This window comes from Halichoerus grypus, chromosome 6 (assembly GCF_964656455.1).
Source record: "Halichoerus grypus chromosome 6, mHalGry1.hap1.1, whole genome shotgun sequence".
Lineage (NCBI taxonomy): Eukaryota > Metazoa > Chordata > Mammalia > Carnivora > Phocidae > Halichoerus > Halichoerus grypus.
Window position 1 is genome coordinate 3,297,485 of NC_135717.1, and position 21,246 is coordinate 3,318,730.

The 21,246-nt window shown below is 60.8% G+C and overlaps 1 protein-coding gene across 5 annotated transcripts in view; it reads left to right on the top strand.

Annotated features, from left to right (window-relative positions):
* Positions 1-21,246, top strand: part of SDK1 (sidekick cell adhesion molecule 1) — an 877,999-nt gene that overhangs the window by 784,689 nt on the left and 72,064 nt on the right. For all 5 annotated transcript variants that reach the window (XM_078074254.1, XM_078074256.1, XM_078074255.1 and 2 more), the window contains 4 exons: positions 5,798-5,992; positions 8,688-8,889; positions 12,909-13,012; positions 15,342-15,412. In XM_078074254.1, coding sequence (XP_077930380.1) covers positions 5,798-5,992; positions 8,688-8,889; positions 12,909-13,012; positions 15,342-15,412 — 572 coding nt within the window. The remainder of the gene's footprint in view (positions 1-5,797; positions 5,993-8,687; positions 8,890-12,908; positions 13,013-15,341; positions 15,413-21,246) is intronic.

The following is a 21,246-nucleotide window of genomic DNA, read 5'->3' on the forward strand; positions in this document are numbered from 1 at the left end:
AGATAGGAACAGTGACCTCGGGATGGTGGCAGGTGCCGTGTGTGCGGTCGGCCCACGGGGCCCCCGCACTGCCCTCCACAGCCCGGCCCACAGCGTCTGCCCTGGGGCCGGGCTTCTGGGGGAGTGCCCAGCAGCAACCCCCAGCCCATGACTGCTGGGGGCTGGGGGGACGCCACTGCAGCCCCTGCCACCCCCATCCCCCCAGTGGGCAGAGCCTTGGGGGCCCAGCAGGGCAGCTCCTTACTCGCGCCGTCTACCAGCTTCCTGTCTCCTGGGCTCACCTCCCGAGAAAACTCTGCTCTGGGCTGTCTTGGAGTCGACTGCGCCCCTCAGGACTCAGGTAGCAACATCCATAGAACAGAAAGTATCCTGTGTGGGCAGAGACCCCCCGACCAGCATCTCTAGCACCTGCCCCTGCGTAGCCGGCTCCATCCTCCTCTCCTGGCCAGCGTGGCCGATGGTGACCCACGGCAGCCCGTGGGATGTGACATTCAGAGGGCCTGGGGCCTCAGGCCGCCCCCCATCCTGACGTACGCTCTACCTCTCCTTGGTGCTCTGGGCTCCGACGGCCGAGGGCTCTGGCATTGGGCTGGGCGGGGGCCGGTGGGGGGCTGCCCCTCGCAGGTTGTCGTGTGCATCACACACCTAGCGGTGCCCCACGCCTCTTCCGGACGACCCCGGTGTTTCTGTCCACTTTCCAGAACAACTCATGCTCTCCAGAGGAACCCTGGCCTCGGCGTTTCTGCCTCTCTGTGTGCTGGCATCGACCCCCTAGCGCCCCCCCACCCCACCGCCCGTTCCCAAATGCCTTGTGGTCTCTCCCAGTCCCTAACGGTCACCTTGCAAATGTCCCATAGAGCGACCAGATTATTTTCCACTTGTGTCTCTTTTCTTCAAATCATCAGAATTCTACCGTTTTAGAGCAGGAAAGAGCTGGGGAAGCAGCAGGTCCTCCCGGGCAGAATGGGGCTCCCACACTGAAGGCGCAGCTCTGTCCCCTGCTCACTGTGCCCCCTCCCGGCCCTCGGGGGTAAAACGGACACACATCCTGTGCCTGAAATGCAGAGGCTCTAATAAGTGGGGACGAGTCGTTTTCTTGATTCATAGTGTAGGGTTGAGCGCGTCTCCCTCTTCCCTCCTGGGTTCTACGGCTGGTCCAAGAATTAAGTTCACATAAGACAGATGAACAGGAGGAAAGCAAATTTAATTTTGTAGGTACAGGAGCCCCAAAGATCAGAGGCTCAAAAGTGACCAATGCAGGCTGTTTTTAATGCTTTTGAGTCAAAGAAACAATAGATTGATGACGAATTGGCAAGATGAGGGGTTTGGGCTTGGGGCGGTAAACTAGTGAAGTAACAGGGTTACTGCCCATGGTTGGTGACAAGGCTGCCTCTCTCCCTCCCGGTGCAGCGGGGGGACTGATTTCCTGCTTCCAGGGGGACAGAGGAGGGTCTGGGTGTCCCTCTGGCACTGGCCGCTGCTTAAGTAATTTTAATCCAAAATAATCAATATGCGAAAATGGCATGTTTGGGTGTGGCCTAAGCTACTCTGCTTCAGTGGCTGGAAACGAGAAGCTGAGAGTCGCCTTGGGGTTGGGGTTGAAGCCTGGCTTAGGGCCTCCCGGCAGCCGAGGTGTTGAGTACGGAGGAAGGGCCTGCAGGCTGCAGTCTTGGGCTCCAGGGGGGCTGGGACGTCTCCCAAGCCAAGCGCGTGCATGGCCAGGTGTCTGCCCGCTCCGGATGCTGGGAGAGCATGTGCCGGCAGGTGGTTCCTGCATCTCCTTGCTCTCTCAGCTATAGGCGTGTGTTCTCACACCGTGAAGACAAAACCTGTTCAGCTCCTCCTACCCAGAAATCCCGTGTGCACGTAGCCAGGGCCCAAGCCCCAGGCCTACGTACATCAGCCGTCTTCTGGTGCAAAGTCAGACTCTTTCTTTGAGGAGGGTTGGTATCTCTTCATCACCAGGAGTGATATTCAGATGGCTGAACTCACTGACACCAGGTCACACCTCATTCTTGAGGTTTTAAAAATGTTGTTTGCTCCTGTTCTTGTAGGTAACGTCTGTGCCTGTCACTGTGGCCTCTGTGCTCTGTCAGTTTGTCTTTGCAAAATATCCTTCCTTATCTTCTTTCTCTAGTTTAGGGATACGCGTATGTTAATGGCATTGGTCTGTTGCTTTTTGTTCTGGGCACGGTCGGGGGGAAGAAGGGGTCGCCACAAGGCCCCTGGCTGACCCCGGTCCTGCGTGAGGCTCACTTCGGCCTCTGTGTATGGAGCGCATCCCCGTGCGGGCAACACCGCCTTGGGACAGCAGATGGCTTCCACCCAAGCTTGGATCTAGACCGTGCGCCGCTGTAAGTTTGCCGAACGGGCATTGCTAGTCCCCCACAATCCCGCTGCAATTCCTGACAACATAAAAATAATAACATGACTCAACACAGCCGAGGGGGGCATCCCGGGGGTAGAGGTGCTTTGAGAGCATCGACTGACAGAACTTCATGGCTGCGGGGGTGTCAGAGACACAAACCGGAAGAGAAACAACAGCAACACTGTGAGCGATCAACCGTGTGTGACCGACGAGCCAGAGGTGGAAGTACTCTGACTTCACCCCCATTCCCGGGGACGGGGCCGTGGGTGCAATAGGAACAATTAGGGATTGAGTACCTTGTGGAAATCATGGCCGTCGGGGGCGAGGACGTCGTGACTCTCAGGCAGGAGTATGAGAAGAGCCACAAACAGACGGTGAGCCTTGGGAAGGACCAGACACGTGGCAGAGCGAATGCCGACCCAGAGGGGCTACCGAGGAGAGCCCAGTGCGGGGCAGGATGTTGCATGCTGCGTGCACAAGCACGGACGAGCGTGTCTTCATGGATGCGTCAGCGGCTCCCTGCTCTCCGATGCTCCCCAGAAAGACACCCAAGAAGCCGGGGCCTGGGTGGGAGGAGACTTCTTTAAACTGGTTCCTTACATTCCCATGTTATTTGTGAGCCACGTGAGTATAATACAATTCACAGAGTAACGACAAAACATTGCAATAGAACATTTTAATGCTTTCATTTAAAAAAAAAAAATAAAAGGCATCTTAAGGGTAGGAGTTTTCCAAGATGAATGTGAATTTCAGGACAGGAGACCCTGTTTCGGCCAGAAGGCGGCCGACCAGAGACGAAGGCCCTAGAAGCACAGTCCCGGCCCCAGGACACGGCGCTGTCGGGTGACACGTGCGGAGGGGCCGCACTCGATGTCGGCTCTGTGCCCGGCTCAGTGCAGAGCACGCAGCGCACAGCAAACGGGACCAGCCTGGCGGGGCCGGGGTGTCCCGCCCACGTCTAGGTCCTGTCCCCAGCTCCGAAGGGACCGAGCGGGAGCCTGACCCATGTCTGTCTGGGTCCCGTCCCTGGGCTGCTACTGCCTGGCACTCACCACCCTTCCCCAGAGCTGCCAGACTCAGCAGGTGCCTGGGTGAGGGCCAGAGGCACTGGGGATGAAACTCCTTGGAGGCTGCGTGACAAAGGACGTCCAGAGTGGCAGGTGGAGGGACTGGTGGGGACGCTGCGTCCTGTAGCCTCCGAGGGTGGAGAACTGCCTATGGTCCTTCTTCTGTAATCACGTTATAAGCCAGAGGGAGTGTGCGTGGGCGCTCGGCGGCGCTGGGGGGCCCTGCGCACCTCCCCTCCCCTCCCGCGCGGCCAGCGCCCTCCCCACGAGCCACTCCTGCTGCACCGCCCCCTCGCACAGCCTAACAGAGACCCAGAGGGGGCACGTCGCTGGGTCACAGTCACACAGCAGAGAATTCCCAGAGCCTGGATCGCAACCCGGGCAGGTGCGCTTCCAAAGCACGTGCTGGTCGGCCCCGCGTGCTGTTGTCCCTTGGAAATACACTCGTGCTGCAGGCACTCGATGCCCCGTCTCCAGTAGCCAGGATGTGGCAAGGGGTCCCTCCCTTTGCTGGAAGATTGGGGCGGATGTTCTCTCCTCACAGGAACAGTATGACTCAGTAGAAAGTGAGACAGACTCAGGGCTCCCGGCCCGGCTCTGCTGTTACTTTCTGTGTGACCTCAGGCAGACCACTTACCCTCTCTGAGCTGTACAGCTTCATGGCCACGTGAGGACACATAGGCTTCCTGTCATGGCCGTTGTGAGGGCTCAGGGAGCCAGGAGGTCAGCAGGAGAGCCCCTTGCGGTGGCTACAGTGACCACGGTGTCCTCACCCTCAGGCGGCGAGGTGCCCAGGAGTCTCTGAAGGCTTGGGACCAGTTTCCCGTGGCACCCAAACTCCAGGCGCCCCACCTACAACAGGGCGAGGGAAAGAAAGGTGGGAGGAAGGTACAGAGAAGCTCGGCCTGGTTTCTCTGGGCTGCCGGTCATCGGTCCCTGAACGGGGAAGGACAGGCGTCTAGCAGGAGACCCCGGCCAGAGGCTGGAGGCCAGCTGGGTCACCCCTGGTAGCCCGGGGACAGCTGGTCGTCGTGGTGAGGAGAAGGAACCACTCAGAGTCCAGCAGACACCAGGCCCGTGAGTGGCCATCGTTGTGGACCGGGCAGGGCGTGCCGGACCCCCGGTCTGTGTGGTGATGGCGGTGACCAGCCGTGGTCAGGGGCTTGATGCTGAGCACAGGAACCGTCCCCCGGCCTCACATACAGCCGGCCGGAGAGGCTCCTCGTGTGGTTGGACAGGTGACGAAGTGCAGGAGCTGGGAAGACGCCCGTAAGCTCGGTCACCAACGGAGCCGAAGAACGTGTGAGAAGGACGACAAAGGAGTGGGGGCATGTGGCCCGGTGAGGCGGGCGGGCGGCGTGGAGTTCCTGAGGCCTCGTTGCTGGGCGGCCGTCCCCCCCCCCAGGAGGCCAGCGGAGGCTGAGCTGGTGGAGGACAGAGTTCGGCTCTGCTGCCCGCCCCCCTCCCGCACCCCGGGAGCTCCTTGTTTACCCGGAGCAGGTTGGCTGTCAGCCATGTGTGGGGGCGCCACCGCACCCACGAGCTCTGGCTTTAATCAGTGCAGGAGCACAGCTGTCCGTGCCCACAAAGAGGCCACTGTGCCGGGACCCGGGCTGGGGCTGACAGTTGTCTCTGCCTCTTCAGAAGCGGGCGGAGGGGGTCTCGGCACAGCCTGCTTGGGAGGCTCGGTCATTAATAACGTCTGATCAGCCATAATCCCTTGATAATCAAGGAGCTTCGGGAACCGTTCAGAGCGCGGAAGCCCCCCAGAGCTGATGATGACGCGCAGCGCGCCGCCTCCTCGGCAGGAGGGGGATCCTGTGCAGGGGAGCCCCCAGCTCGGGGGCCATGCCGGCGTTCCCTGGGGTGCGGGCGCAGGGGAGGGCGGCCAGCAGGAGACGGAGCCCCGTCGGCGTCTGCTCCCACTCCCCAAGCTGGATCTGCGGGCCGACGGGGAGGATGACCGAGAGGAGGGGCGTGTGCCATGGGAGAAGGGCGCACTTGGAGGAACATTCTAGAAGGACGCCCTGCCCTTGGCCCTGTGAGGGGAAGGGCGGGTGGCAGGAGGGGCGAGAGGGACAGAAAAAGCAGGGAGCCCTCCCAGCCACGTCCTCTCGGCTCCAGCAGCCACGGGGAGGATGAAACTGTCTCCACATCTTGGGGGCGGGCAGGATGAGGGGGAGCGAGGGTCATGGGTCCCGGCACTCAGAGGCTCCATCCATCACCGCGGCTGTGCCCACTCTCAGATGCCGGCCCCGGAGGAAGGACATCGGGGAAACAAAGCGGGGGGTGGGGTGGCGGGAATGCGGGGCCCGAGCGGGGGTGACGTGACTGACGCGTGGCCCTCCTGCCCTGCCCGCAGGGTACCAGATCGCCTACCGCCTGGCCAGCAGCAGCCCCAACACGTTCACCACGGTGGAGGTGGGCGCCACGGTGAGGCAGTTCACGGCCACCGAGCTGGCCCCGGAGTCTGCGTACATCTTCAGGCTGTCGGCCAAGACGAGGCAGGGCTGGGGGGTGCCGCTGGAGGCCACCGTCATCACTACTGAGAAGAGAGGTAAGACCCAGGGCCGAGTCCACCGTCGTGGTGCTCCGGGGAGGAGAGCCGGGCCTGAACGGGAGCCGCGAACTTGCTGGCCGCGCGGCTTCCCGGGTCAGGCCCTGCACCGTCTCACGTCTACACAGCCCGGCGTTTACCGGACAGGCAGGCATGTCCCTCTGCTCCCAGAGCCGTGGTGTCACTGGCCCAGGGTGGCTCTGAGTCACCACGCTGGAGGGTGGCTCCCTGAAGCCGGGCACGTGGTGTCTGGTGTTCACAACCACGTGCCCAGCTGAGCAGGCGCTCCATGAACAGTCTCCTGCCGGGCAGTCCTAGGGAGACCTGTCCTCGTGGGCGCCACTTCTGTCCAGGCGCTGGCGAGGGGCCTAGTGCATGTTGTCTTGGTTTATCCTCACCAGAGGCTGGCGAACAGTGCTGTGAGCCCCGTTCTGCAGAGGAAGTGGGGGCCAGACAGATGCAGTCATCTGCCAGGGACGCAGCTGTGGGGCAGCGACGTGGACACCCTCCACAGGCCCCCAGGCCGCCTCTTCCCACGGAAATCTGCTGTGGGTTCCCATCTCAGTGAGCCCCTGACGTGCCCTCCAGCCTCGCTCTGACATCTGCCTCAGCAGGCTCCCTCCCCAGGGCCACCCCCACTCCAGGTGCAGAGGTCAGGGCCAGGCCCAGAGGTCTCGGGGAAGAGGACAGGAAGGCAGGTCTGCTCGGAGAGCTGACCTGTCCAACTCCCATCTAGGAGTCCCCAGGCACCAGGCTCTGGAGCTGTGGGACTTCAGGCAAGGCCCTCCTCCTCTCTGTGCCCTGGCGCCCACGTGGGGCCTCCTGGGAAGCACCGAGGGCCAGCACGGTCCGCAGACCTCCGGGGGCAGAGCTGGCGCCATGGAGCTCAGAGGGTGAGCGGTGTCCTTGCAGCCTGTGTGATCGAGATCTAGAGCAGACAGTGTAAGGGAGGCAGAGTGCTTGAAAAACCACGTGCAGGGCCGATCCGAAACCCGCAAAAGGTAGAAGGCAAAGGAAGCTGACGTGCACTGAGCCCTCGCCACGTTCTGGCCACGCTCTGGCCACGTTCCAGGCACTGCAGCCCACTGCTCTCTCTAATTCCCACACAAGCAGGCCGAGCAGGTGGGGAAGCTGATGCCCCACAAGGTCCGGCGGCCACTCGGTGGCTGCTCAGGACAGGGCCGCTCGGCCCAGGCACACGGCTGACCCTTCCGATGGCCAACGGGGGGGGGGGACACTGGCGTCACCTGTCCATGGCTTTGAATCTTCTGGGGGCTTCACACCTTCCAGAGGAAGGCCGAACCCTTCAGCCCACTATGAGTCCCCCGACCCCAGCCACTGAGCCTCAGTCCCCCAAGGACGATGACAAATGCACAACCCCTCCTCCTCCTCTGACGGTTACCTCTGCTGTGAACTGGAGGATGGAAGCCTTGGAGTCACTGGAGATGCCAAAGCATGAAGCAGATGGAGAGAGAGCCGTGCACACTCGGGACCCTGGCTATCGGCACACAGCACTGTCCAACCCATGGCCCCCAGCACGGGGGGCCCCTAGACAGAGGACAGGCGCCAGGAGAACCCCCTCCTGCCCAGGTCCGCAGGCTCCCCCTTGTCCAGGACGTGCTCGGGTCCCTGAGTGCTTCTCCCAAAGGCTCTTGCCTTCTCCCTCAGAGCTGATGCAGCCCCACAGGGAAATCTAGCACTTTCTAAGGCACAGGGAAAGACACAGGTTTGCTAACGGTTTGACGTGACTCACATCCAAGTGGCAGCATTAACACGAGTGCCCTTCAGGAGGCACCCGGGTCCACAGCAGGGTTGCTGCTGATGGGGCTGGGGGGACGCACGCCCACACCCTGGCCCGCACCCCGACCACCCGCACCAGCTGCCTGGGGCCCATAGAGCTTAGGGGATTTCCGCCAGGGCCCGCAGAACCCCCAGCAGAGTTTGCCCATTGCCAGTTTGCCCAGGAGGGTGGTCCTTGCAGCTGGTGAGGGGACGCAGGGCTATTGCTCTGGGGAGGAGGAACCAGGCAGCCAAGCGTGTGCTCCCAGAGGAGCACCGACCACGTCAGGGGGAAGGGCTGCTCCCACTGTCACCGCAGGTCACTGCTTTATTACCCACCACACGTTCTCAGCAGGATCAATAATCTTCATGATAAACAATTGAACAATTATTCTTTCCTCTGTGGAGTTTCTGTGCTGCAATCGATGGGGCGAGGAGACACATGACGGGAACGATCCATGCTCAGGAGCCAGGTCCTGGCCCCCTGCGCCCTGCACTCCCAGGCGCCAGCGCTGTGGGCACAGAGCGGCGGTGACAGCCCCCGCAGTTGCTGAGCAGGACACCGTCCGTGTTTCAGCCTCGGGTTGGCTTCCAGGGAAAGGAGTCAGCATGACAGATGCACTGAGCCCGAGACCAGAGGGAGAGCCCACAGGGGCCTGGGAGTGTCACTCAGAGATGCCCAAGGGACGTGTGGTCGTCGGGGAGCATGTGTGGGCTCACCCTCCTGTCTGTCTGTCTGTCTGTCTTCGCACTGAGAGAAAGCCAGGGTCTCCAGTCAGATCCGGGCCGGGGCAGGTCGGGAGCCGGCCGCCAGGCAGCCGCAGGTGCCCAAGGGACCGGGAATCAGCTCCCTGTTCTCTGCCTTCCTGGAAAACAGCCTCTCACGCGGCCCTGGTCTGTTCTCTCTTGGTTGCAGAGCGACCGGCGCCCCCCAGAGAGCTCCTGGTGCCGCAGGCCCAAGTGACCGCCCGCAGCCTCCAGCTCCGGTGGGTTCCGGGCAGTGACGGGGCCTCCCCCATCCGCTACTTCACCGTGCAGGTGCGAGAGCTGCCCAGGGGAGAGTGGCAGACCTACTCCTCGTCCGTCAGCCACGAGGCCACGGCCTGTGCTGTCGAAAGGTACCCAGAGCCAGGCGGGCCCTCCCCGGGGGACGCAGCAGGACCGCTCACGTCTCTTCTCCGCGCGCACACTCCCTGTACCAGGGCCCGGGACTCCCCCTGCCGGAGCCCGCTCCAGCCTCTGCCCCGGCTCTGTCCTTCCGGGCCTGCCCTGTGCAGGTGGCATGCACACCCCAGGGCCCAGGGATGGACGAGGCACAGGTGACGGGGCCAGCGAGCCTGCAAGTGCGGGTTCCCGCCCCCTACGGCACCCTATCCCCTGAGGCGGAGGAGGGGGAGGTGGGGGCAGGGGTGTCCCGGCTGAGAGCCGCACCTTCTCTTGGTGCTCTCTCTCCTGGTCAGCAAGGCAGATGGCTCCCCCACCTGCTGTCACCCACCGGAGATGGCTGATCAGGGAAATGGGGGGGCGTCCCCACTGTGCCGTGAGAACCCAGCATTTATCCAGTTACTGAGTGAACCACCAGGCAAAGGCAGAGCGGAGCGGTGCCGACCACCGCAGCTCAGCTCTTGGCACCTGCGGCCTCATTTGGGCCCCTTTACATGTTCCCACTCCCCTCTATGGTGAGGGACCAGGGCACCCCCCCTATGGTGAGGGACCAGAGAACCACCCCCTTATGGTGAGGGACCAGAGCACCCCCCCTACGGTGAGGGACCAGAGCACCCCCCCTACGGTGAGGGACCAGAGCAGCCCCCCTATGGTGAGGGACCAGAGCACCCCCCCTACGGTGAGGGACCAGAGCAGCCCCCCTATGGTGAGGGACCAGAGCACCCCCTCTACGGTGAGGGACCAGGGCACCCCCCTACGGTGAGGGACCAGGGCACCCCCTCTACGGTGAGGGACCAGGGCACCCCCCTCTACGGTGAGGGACCAGGGCACCCCCTTCTATGGTGAGGGACCAGGGCACTCCCCTCTACCATGGGGGACCAGGGCTACGTAACTGTCTAGATGAGGGTTCTCAGCAGTGACCTCAGGCCCTGCATCCCCACCTGGGGGGCCCGGGCTGCGCAGGCTCACCCCACCCTTCAGAAGGCCCCTGGGTCTGTCCGGTGGGCAGGCCTGTCCTGGGAGCTGGCCTGGCACCTACCCTGTCCTCCTCCTCTGGCCCTGACTGTGGTCACTTTCTGTGAAGCCCACATCAGGCTGTGGGGGGGCCACGAAGGAGCATGCCCCACCGGCTCCGAGGCTGCCAGGACCCTGGGCAGCACCTCGCGCTGGGAGGGTGGAAGAGGCCTAGACCCCGTTTCCCAGGCTGGCCCATGTTCCTCTCACCTCAGACAGAACACCACGTACTCATTGCCCCCTGTTCTGGGCACCGTGCTGGGAAATCTCGCACACGTTTCTCGTTGAACCCGCAGGATTGCCCAGCGGGGGAGGTCATCGTCCCCATCCTACGGAGGGGAGTGGGTCGCCTGCAGCCCCAGTGCCTCCCCCAGGTGTCCTGACCCTCCTCCTCTGCAAGGCCGCCGGGCTCAGCCCCTGCATGCTGCTGAACCTGAGCCCAGGAAAGGAACAGCTGGGCATTGGGGGGCGGGGGGATACTGGGCTCCTGCAGCAGCCTGATCCTCGGACACCCCCCACCCCCCAGGCACAGTCCAGGCTGTGAGGGACGGGGGGGTGGCGTGTGGCTCTTTCACTGCCTCTAACGTGCGGCAACAGCAAGGTTTAGAGAGAACGGGACCCCCCCCCCGTGGGTTCGAGGTGACACGTGACGCACATGTGGGTGCAGTCAGCACTGGGGCATCATGGGAAGGCAGACTTTGAGGCCACAACTGTCCAGGCTCAGGTCGGCTTCCAGCCACGTGCCGTGGGGGCGGTCTTGGGCGGCTCCCCAGCACTCACCTTCCGGCTTGTTGCACGGTCCGGGGCCATGCGGGGCCTGGTGGCACCAGGCGGGGGACAGTGGCGGCCGCCCTACACAGCCCCCCGGGAGGCACGGCTGCATGTTGTCAGCATCCTCGCAGCACACTCATGGGCGGCCCCAAGCAGGTGGCACGGATGTCCCAGCGTCTCCGTCGTGGCTCCCAGACCTAATGCCCCCTGGGGGGAAGGCCTTCGGAGCGGGTTCCAGTCCCAGAAGGAGGGCAGCTCATCGGCTCTCAGCTCCAGCCGCCTGGGGCCCGAACGATACTCCGTGCACAGTGACCGCCTCCCTCACACGCTCCCGGGAGCACCAGTGGCGTCTGAAAGCTGAGCGCGGACGGTCCCCGAGCACAGGGGCTGTTTCCAGCAGGGCCAGAGGCACCACCGGGCCCCCCACGGGAAGGGCATCAGTAGCTCCGACGCGTGAGCCTGAGGCTCATCCACCTGCCCGAGGTTACGCAGGGGTTAACGTGTAGGCACTCTGGAGTGCATGCTCCTGGCAACCGCCCTGGGCTGCCTTCTAATCTGCGAAGGAGAAGCTAATGCAAATGTGGGCCTCAGGTGGTTGAGGCAGGAACCAAAGGAGAAAACCATGTGGTTGTCACCAGAATTAGATAAAAGAGCTCCTAGGAAGCTAGGAACAGATGGGAAGTTATTTGTTTTAATAAAGGATAGCTCCCCAGAAACTGGGAGCAAAGATCATTGTTAAGGGTGGAACTTTGGAAGCACCCCAGGACAGCCAGGGCCAAAGCAAGGTCGCCCAGCACGGCTTCTCCAGCTGTGGAACGGGGGCATAGGGAGGCCAGGAGACAGGCCCGTGGTCACGGACCAGCCGTGGCAGGGCAAGCTGGGGTGGCAGAGGGCTTGAGGGAAGAGCATCCACTGAGGTGCCAGCCAACAGAGAACCACTGTAATCCCATCGTAGGCCGGGGGGGCGTATGAAAACAGAGTCAGGGGAAGATTCTTCCGATCCCGTGTCCAGAGATGGTTATCAGTCTTTGAAAACGCAGAATCTTTCCTCTAGACCAAGGATTACCCAGACCCCACTTGCAAACCAGATGGGGGTTTGGGGACATGGGGACCCCCTGGTCTCCTGGAGGACCCCTCAGAGCCTCCGGGGTTCCACGGGGCTCAGTTTGAAACCCACAAGTTTACAGGTTGGCCCGGGAGGGGGGACAGGACTGCCTTGGAGGGGGGTTTGCCCGCCGGTAGCTGAGGAAACAGGCCGAGTCCAGAGCCGCTCCTGTTCTCCTGGTCTGGGCGATGGACACGGGCCGAGCCTCGCCCGAAACAGAGCTGCTGTCAGCGGGACAGGGGCAGGGGGCGGGGGGTCTCCTCATCTGCTCCTTCGGAAGTAATGGCAAGGATAGCCAGGGACCCGAGGAAGACCGGAGCTCGTCTGCTCAGAAGCCTGTGTGGTACGGAGCTCAGCGCAAGGGACCGTCCACACAGGCCGCGTCGATGGAGGGAGGCAGGGAGGCCCGAGCGGTGGCAGCGGGCCGTGCACCCGGGGCATTAGGGCCCCTTAACTCCCCTAGGAGCCTTCCCCACGGACGGTTGGCATCGGTCTTCAGTACAGCAGAGAGGCTGCCTCGAGACCAGACCCTCTTCCAGTCCTGGCCAAGCCAGGGGCAAGGGGCTCAGTGGGGCCGGGCCTCGAGTTTCTCATGCCCGCAATGGGAATCACACACCCCCAGAGCTGCTGTGCGGTGACCCCGGGCACTGCCTGGCCGGGCCCACGGCGGGGACGAGGGGCAGGGGGGCCGGGCCAGCGCCGACCTCCACGAAGGCGCGCTTGCGGGCCCTCGCACCACGCTCTGAATCGCTCCCAGTCGTGCGAGGGCTGTGGTAAATTAGCTCCTCCTGAGAAATTCTCGCGTCCCTCAGAGAGCGGGGTTTTGCTCTGCAGGAGAGGCTCTAAGGACAGGAGGAGCCCCGAGTAAAACCGCCACCCCGGGCCAGGACGTTCGGCACTCCGCTCCGTCCCTGGGGGCAGGCTGGGAGGACAGTGCCGGCCGCCTGAGGGCCCCTCCCCGGCAGGACGGATTCCCGGTCCCTGAGCCAGGGCCTCTTCCTCCGGGCTGCCCACTCCCTGTGGCCAGAGTGTGGGTCGGGACAGAGGGGAAGGGCTCAGGCCCTCACGGCTCTTCTGTTTCAGGCTGAGGCCCTTCACTTCCTACAAGCTGCGTCTGAAAGCCACCAATGACATCGGGGACAGTGACTTCAGTGCGGAGACGGACGCGGTGACCACGCTGCAGGACGGTGAGCCAGCTGGGCCCCAGGCCGGCGTGCAAACACAGACCCCTGCCCGGCTGCGCCTTTGGACCCCGAGACACGGGCTCCCGGAGAGAGGCCCCGCTTTCATCGGAGCCAGGAAGGGGTCACCCGGGGGAGGAGGGCCGTGGCTGGCGAGCAGGGGGACTCGGGTAGCAGCAGACCGCTCAGAGCGCCCCATACAGCCTGGGGCCGTGAAGCCGACTTCAAGGGCTCGCAAGTGGAACGGGTTCCTTTGATTGGCTTCCAAACCCCTACGATCCATTAGCATCCTAGACATTGAATAATTTATAGGTTCATTAAAAATAAATGTGGAAGGGTAGCTGGTTTTTGAGAGGTTTCCCCATTTTTCTTATCCACAAACCACTCCGCAGTTTTGCCATTTGACAGAAGCACAGGGAAGGGATGGAGGGAGATCCCCTAAAAGCTCCAGGTGGTTCTTAACCGCTCTCTCCCACCTCAGAGGAGCAGGCCCAAAGATCCCTTGTGATTTCGGGTGCCAATCCTGCCAGGCCCGGTGGGAGGCCGACTTAGGACACGAGGGTTGCTCTTGCCTCTTCGGATCCCGGGCTGCGAGCCTGAGCCCTCAGCTCACCCAGCAGCGCTGGGTACTCATTCCCCACATTTCCATCTTTCTCCTTTATAACCTGGGAGCGTGGCTTCACCAACATGAGGCCTCAGGCGAGCCGAGGACCAGCAGAGGGGTTTGGGGGACCTTCTAGCTTCTCGGCCTCACACGGAGATTCCTCTGCTGCACCCCCAGGCCGCCTGCCGCCGGGACAGCCCCTCGAGAAATTGTGGTTGTCTTTGTGGCTCGTATTTTAATCTTACATTTAACACAGCTGGGGTTCTCTTTGGGAGTTAGCACTAATTCTTAGAAGAAAGAGGCAAACACAGAAGCTGATTTTGTTGGCGAGTCTTTGAGGAAATCGCAAGCGGGTGAGCAGGACACCGCAGACTCCCTTTGCCCTTACAGGGCTCAGGCTCCTTCAGAAATGGCCTGTTCTGAAAAAAAGCATTCGAGGGCCTCTCCAGGTTCCCAAAGGCCTGTCTGGTCCTTTGATACTTAAATCATTTCTTTTGATGCACCTATCCTGTTAATCTTCCTCTTCTGAGATTTGCAGTTTCTCTAGCAGTTGACTGCATTGTTCGCACCGTATTGTCTCCAGAACCACAGATCCGCTGAGAGGGACAGGCTCCGGGGCTTGGGGAGCCCTGGGCCGGGGTGGGGGGGCTTTCAACGTGTGGATGGTTTGCTGATAAACATTGCCTTGCTATGGTGGTTGGGATATTGAGACCCCCTCAATCCAGCATGATCCAGAAAGCTGAATAAGGGTCCACCGTGGGCCTCAGGAGGCCAGAGAGCACAGGGCAGAGGACTCCCCAGAAGGCAGGAGGGGTGCTGCCGGTGTGGCTGATACCAGTGTGTCCCAGGTGCTGGGCACACTGGCAGGTGTGGAGGAGACTCACAGGGCAGGTGGCCGAGGGGCCAAGTCTCGGACAGTCAGTGGGTGCGGGGTGGGGAGAACAGCCTCAGTCATTCCGCTCAGTGACTCTTGGCGAGCATTTGATATACGGTCTCAGGATCTTACAGTGGGCAGCCTTGAAAAGGCCAGCCCGGCGTGCCGGCAGGACCGCACGGGTTCAGTGGGAGCGGAGGTAGGGAAGGGGTGTCCGAGGAGGCCCATGGGACAGACGGATGGTGCAGGACTGTAGTTTCCAGCATGCAGGGCACGGCCACGGGCAGAGCCAAACTGACCGGATCCCTCTGGAGAGCAGAGCCGAGCAGCCACGGCCGCTGCCCTGAGCACAGCCGCCATCCCTCTGCCCCAGACGTCGGCCTCCCTCCCTTAGGGTCTGAAACCAAGAGCACTCGGGCCTGGCTTGACCCTTTGTCCCGCCCAGAGCCTCTCTGACCTAAGTACCTCCAACAAATGATGCTCTCCTCCAGGGAGGGCCCCTGAGAAGATGTGGGACAGCAGGAAGGCTCCCCAGGCAGGGTTCCCAGGGAAGAGAGCCAAGCGCTTTTGTGTGTGCTGTGTGGGTCTGCTGGGGGGCAGGGGGCGGGGGGACAAAGGCAGGGCATTATCTTGTCGCCTCCATCAGGATCAGTCCCTTCTCTCCGGGCAGGAACGGGCTCCGCAGGCGGGGAAGGGCATCCATCCATGGGGAAGCAGGGGAGGCGGGGATGTTGGCTTGCCGGCTTCCCACCCTCCCCCCCAGCCGGTCCCTGAACCAGGAGGGAGCTGGCTCCAGAACGGCAGCCAAGAACAAGCAGAACCAGCTAATGCTCACTTTTTTCTTTCTTGGATTCCAGTTCCGGGAGAGCCTCCAAGTTTTGTCTCGGTCACGCCGCACACCACCTCCTCTGTTCTGATCCAGTGGCGGGTAAGGGCTGGGAAGGGCAGGGTGTTTCCTGCACCGGCGTCAGAGGCTGGAGCCTGCCCACCTGCCGTGCCCCATGTCAGCGTCTGAGGGTCGGCGGTGGGTCACAGGACACCGCATGGTTGGCTGGCCAGGGGGAGCACCGTGGACCCCCTGAGCCACGCTGTGGGAAGGAGCCTGAGCATGGCTCCCTGGGGAGAGCAAGCGGGATGGTGGGGCTGGTGCAGGGCATCTGGGGCTGAATGTTCCAGGCATTTGGGGAAGGACGGCCCGGCGAGGCCTCCGTGGTACACACAGAACAGGGCCGCAAAACCGTAGCCTGGGGAGTGATCTTTCCTCCATGAATCGTCCACTACCAGATAAAATACCCACAGGGTTACATGCGTCCTGCCTACGTTCCAGGTGTTAATCCTCAGTGAACAGTCCAATCAAGGCATCTTGTCCTAGACAATCGAGTGATGTTGGTGGGCCTTGAACAGCGCTGTAATACGATGTCGAAAGGACACTCTGCCCTCTCTTGGCCTTATTTCCAATTTGGGTACTTTCGCCAACAGCAATGTACATGGAAGACAAAAATAATAGAGGGGAGAACTGGCAAGGAAGAATGCCCCGGCCCAGGACAAGCCCAGCAAGGGTGCTCACGGGTCTGTGGAGAGGGCTCAGCCAGGCTGGGGGGTCAGGTTCAGCAGCCGGGCTGGAGCCAGGCCAGACAGACACAGCAACGGGCAGGGCCAAGGGCAGCGATGGGAACGTTGTAGGTGCTCTGGCCAGCAAGGGAAGCTCCTGAGACCAGAATGGGGCGGCCTTCCAGGAGAGGGCAATGCCTAGAGCCGGGGTCGTGGGGTAGGGAGGTGGGAGCAGGTGCCCTGGTCTGTGTTCACGGCCACAGTGAGGTGAGGTCTGCCTAGGAGTGGCCACGGTAGGCTGGTGGTCCACAGAGTGGTCTGTGCAGCTGAGCTTCTTCCTCCAGGTTAACAGGATTGTCCAGGAGAGTGCCAGCATCACATCCAGACCAGGCAAGAGAGAGGGGACAGTTTGAGGTCAGGAGACATAGGGGCCCAGGGGATGTAGGGACCAAGAGCAAACTGTGGCCTGGACACGGCCTTAGAGAGGCAGAGGCCGTGCCTAGCCGGGGACAGAGGCTGGCAAGAGGGGAGGACTGGAAGGGACTCCCTTGCAAAAGGAGGGACCAAAGGGTGTGGGCGTGCCAAGAAACCCAGAGGAGGCCCTCAGGGAACCTGTCCTAAATGGACCGCCTCCATGGGCCTTGTAGGCAGGGACAGATCTTGCTGGAGACCCCTCCAGGCTAGGGCTGGTGCCCAGCAAGGAGCAAAGGGGAGAGAAGTCAGGAGCCCTCCCTGGCCTCCTGGTGCTGCTAATGGAGCAGGGGTGCTGGGCAGGAAGTCAGGGCAGGAAGACTAGGGTTGGGGTGCGTGCGCCAGCCATGAGGGGGCTTCCTGAACTCTCAGGTGGTGGCTCCTAACCGCTGAAGGTTCCTGCTGCCTCCCCTTATGTGGCAACTTGGCATCAGTAGGTATTAGGTCTACTCACGTGCAATTTGACCCTGGAGCGAAGAGCACAGGTGGAAATTCCATGCGGGTCAAAGGAACAGACTTGACATGGCCGCTCCAAGAGGGACGAGAGCGGGACTTTCATAGCCTGGGCTCCATGAGGCACGCAGAATCTCCAGGTATTGACAGAGTGGCTGTGGGCCCCTCCTTCACTCCACTGCCAAGTGACACGTCTCAGAGATGAGGGAACCCTTAAAGGTGATCAAGAGACCGTTCCAAATGTCTTCAAGTGAACGTGGAAATTTGCTGCCTGGCGTTGTGTAGTTTCCAGCCTCACCAGTGTGGGGACAGGATGGGAACTGGTTCCCAACCCTGCCTCTGGGCGGCCGTGTCCCCTCAGCTTGTCTCAAGGCCCCACTGGCTCTAGGTCCATGGACCCCAGTTTGCCAGTGGATGACGTGACCCCAACAGGCCTCTCTGGTTCCCTGTTTTTCCTCTGTAAACATAGGAGGTCGAAGGTGACCTTCAAGGTCTCTGATGCAAGGCCCATTAGGTCTCGCAGCCCTGACTTCCAGCAGGGCCTTTGGTGGGAGGTGGGAGACATTCAAAGTGGAAATTCAAGGTCCCAAGAGCTTCTGCTTCCCACTCTCCACTAACTTAATCAACCCAAAGATTGGTCTTCTCTACTGTGCTAAATCTCCTTTGTAGACGTGGCATTTGGCGAGCCGGTAACTAGGTAACCTCCTTTTCTATAAAGGCAGCTCGGAGGCTTGGGACGGGCCGTTGCCTCCACACGGTGGCTGTAGGCCCCGCCGTCCTGGCCCCCGAGCATGCGGGGCTCCGAGCCCCGTGGTTGAGGTTGGACAGCTCTGTGAATGGCGGAGAGCTGTACCAAAGGAACTTGGCACGCATGTCCATCAGCTGTCCCCGTTTAGGGCCCAGTAGAACAAACTAATTGCAAGAAGCCCAGAGCAGGAGGTGGTCAATATGATGTATTGTAGAAATAATTGCCCGTCAAGTGCCAGGCAATTGAAGTATAATTAAAATTATGAGTAATTTCCTAAATCAGAGCGAACAGAACAAAGAGACTATGTTTAAATATAGATTTGCATTCCAAATGAAATGTTTCACCTGTAAACCCCTTTTCTTCCAGTAATTTGTTTAAAAATTACTGTGAACACCGCCTGTAATTTCAAGGCTGGTGACCCACTTAAATGTCTCCTCCATAGAAACTGTCAGGTTTGATTTTTTCCTGGTAGGATAATCAGTCTCTGCCTCTCATGGGGTCCAGTGCAACTTGAAATCTAAGGATTTGAGCGTGTGTTCTAGACAGTGGCGGTATTTTGTTCACACTGAGGGCAGCTCACAATAGACAGCGGCGTTTCTGAAGTGGTCACGGCAGAAGCTGGCTACTCTGAAAGTTCCCGTGGCTCATACGGCCTGTCACTCAAGTGTAGTTCCTTGGGTGGCTAGAGACAGTGGATTTTCAGGCCATTTTTTAGCAAAAAAACAAAAAACAAAAAAAAAAACTTGTTAGCGATAGATCACATCATGCACGTTGGACTCAGCAGAGGGTGGATTCGGTGTTGTCATAGGCGCCTTCCTAGGAGGAGCGTGACCGCCACCTTGACAGAGGGGAGCAGGCAGTGGGGCCTCTTCAGGACGTCTTTGGGGTTTGTTCCTTCTCTCACATGGGCTCCATCCCCTGCAGAAGACCAGCTCCTGTGTAGGGTGCTGAGTACCCAGAGGTGGACAAGACAGACTCCAGGCCTTGAAGAGCTTCTGTTTACTGGGCTGAGCCCTAGGATGCAGTAATGGGAAGACAGTGGAGGGGGAACTGGGAGAGGACTTCTGACTGTGTTTTGCAGGATGAATGCCCCCCCACCCCAAGTAAAGGGCAGAGATGGGCATCTGGGCATCACCCACAGCTGGAGCAAAGGCTCAGAGGTGTGACGGCCCCTGGGACTCAGCACTGGGTGTCAAGGGGAAGCATGTTGGAGCCAGGTTTTGTAAGGCCTCCTGTGCTCAAGCATCTCCCGGACAGATGGCCAGTCCAGGATGAAACCAACCATAGATGGGGTGATCTTGGATGTCACTCCCACAAGCAATGAGTGAGCGCCTGCCATGACCAAAGCCTGTCACAGGTGCTGCAGGGAAATAGAAACGAAAAGACACAGACCCGGCCTTGCCTTCAGGCAGTGTGGAATCAGAAACGGCAGTGTGGTCAGGACCAAGGGCTTGAAGAGCAGGTCTGTGGCTGGAAGAGAACCTTCTGTTTAGAGTCACAGGAGGCTCTAGACATCATCTCGCCAGACTTCCACCTGCTATGGGCCCAGGGCTGAGCCTGGGAGAGTGAGCCACCAGCCCAGGCCCACACTGCAAGGAGCCAGGACTCGAGTCCAGAGCCTGAACACGGCCCATGGCTTCTAGCACTCTCCATGTGTCACACGGAGCTGCCCTCCTGATACCTTCCAGGAGGTCCAGAGTCTTTCATGAATGACAGATGGGTTTACTCCAAACTCTAGGAATAGAAAGTGTGGTTAAACGCTATTCCAAATCCCATGCAGGCAAGCCCCAGAATCTCCGTGGAGCCTGTCCTTCCTGGGGCCAGGACCCACGGCAGCCTTCACGAGGCCACGCCTGGGCTACGTGGCCACCTGTCCCCCAAGCCCATATGGCTTCTGCGGGGAGGGCAGCGCTAGGGCCTCTCCTGCCTGGTTGCGGGTAGCGGTTGCTCCTGTGAGCGCGGGCTTGGCTTCTCCTCACACCTCAAAAGCACCCTCTCCTCCTTGGCTAGAAATGTTCGTGAGCCCAGGATCCATGGCCTCGGCCCTTCCCCTCTGTCCTCTGGCCCCAGCATGAGCGTGGACACACATGCCGTGGGTGGGGTATTTGCTGCCTGTTGCAGAACCCTATGTGGTCCCCAGTGAGGACAGTTATTTTCCCAAACTCCCAACTTCCTGCTGTTGATAATTGTGGTGAGCTAAACCCCAGCTTCTCTCCACGAGACGTGGATTACCCTCGAGCTATTGTGTCTCAGTCCTGTGCATCTGCAGAGTCAGGCCCTGGGGCCTTTGCAGCCTTCCTGGGGGTCCGCTTGTGCCTGAGGCTGCCACCACCACACCCTGGGATTTTGAGGGAGGCTGCGGGGGTGACCCGGCAGCGGTGACATCGCTGGGCTGGTACTTAAATAGACCCAGCCGCCTCTACCCTCCCTCTGATTCCAGTCAGCTCAGGTCTCAGGGAAGGGAGCGCAGCATGTCTCATCATCTCTGCCCAGACCCCTTCACTCCTCCTTGCTGCCACTCGAGGACAGTGTCTGGGGACGCTCAGCCAGGATGGCCCGAGGCTCCCGGGTGCAGGAGGTGCTGTGAGGAAAGCTGGATGTGGACACGAAGCATTCCCGTGCGTTACTCCCTGAGCTCCAGTGGTGCACGCGGTGTGAGCAAACACCTACTCGTAGGAGCTCCTCTGACCTTCCTGGTGTCCCGTCCTCGCTGCAGGGGAAACACGGGGGCCCGGAGCTGTCCCCGCTCCCTCACGGCCTATGCACCAAGCCGCCGTCCCGAGGGACAGAGACGCTGGATCTGGGGAGCATTTCACTCTGCCCTCCTTGCGGGAGGTCACTTCCCGTACTCCTTCTGTAAGATTTAGGTGATGGGATGAAGCAACGTCTCTTTTGCATTCTTAGACATCAATTTTTTCCAACTTTTCCATTCATCGTATTTCTTTAAGGGGTTTAAATAAGCTTTCTGTTACAACGTGGCAATAGCTGTGTCTGAAGGACACCCCGTGGAGTTAGGATTTTAATTCTCAAGTGCGGCCAGTCAGAAACCCAGGACCAGAGCTGAAGAAGCAGATTGTCGCGACCACATCTCTCCTTACGAACAGATGCGTGTGTGCGCCCGGCGTCCGCGCACACGGTCCCCGCTCCGTCCACATCCGCGGGGACCGTACCCAGCGCCAGTCAGCAGTCACGCCGAGCGGCCCCCACCTCCTACCGCGGGAGCCAGTTTCTAAAGCAGGGTTTGGGGGACCCAGAAGCTGTTCTGAAAGCAACCCTGTGAGCGCTTCAGGGAGTGGTTTGAACACAAACCCTGTGGGCCACACCCACGGTAACAGAGGGACTGGAACACGGGTCTCTGGGCGGGGGCACAGCCCAGGACGCGGGGATGCCCCCTTGCAGGCCCTCTCCAGGCCTTTTGAACACAAAGGTTTTATCCATCAAAGTTGGTAGGAAATGGGGGAAATTTAATAAAATAGAATAAAACCCACAAGAAAACCCCAGCCTGTCACCCACTCCCCAGGCTCCTGGGCTTCACCACC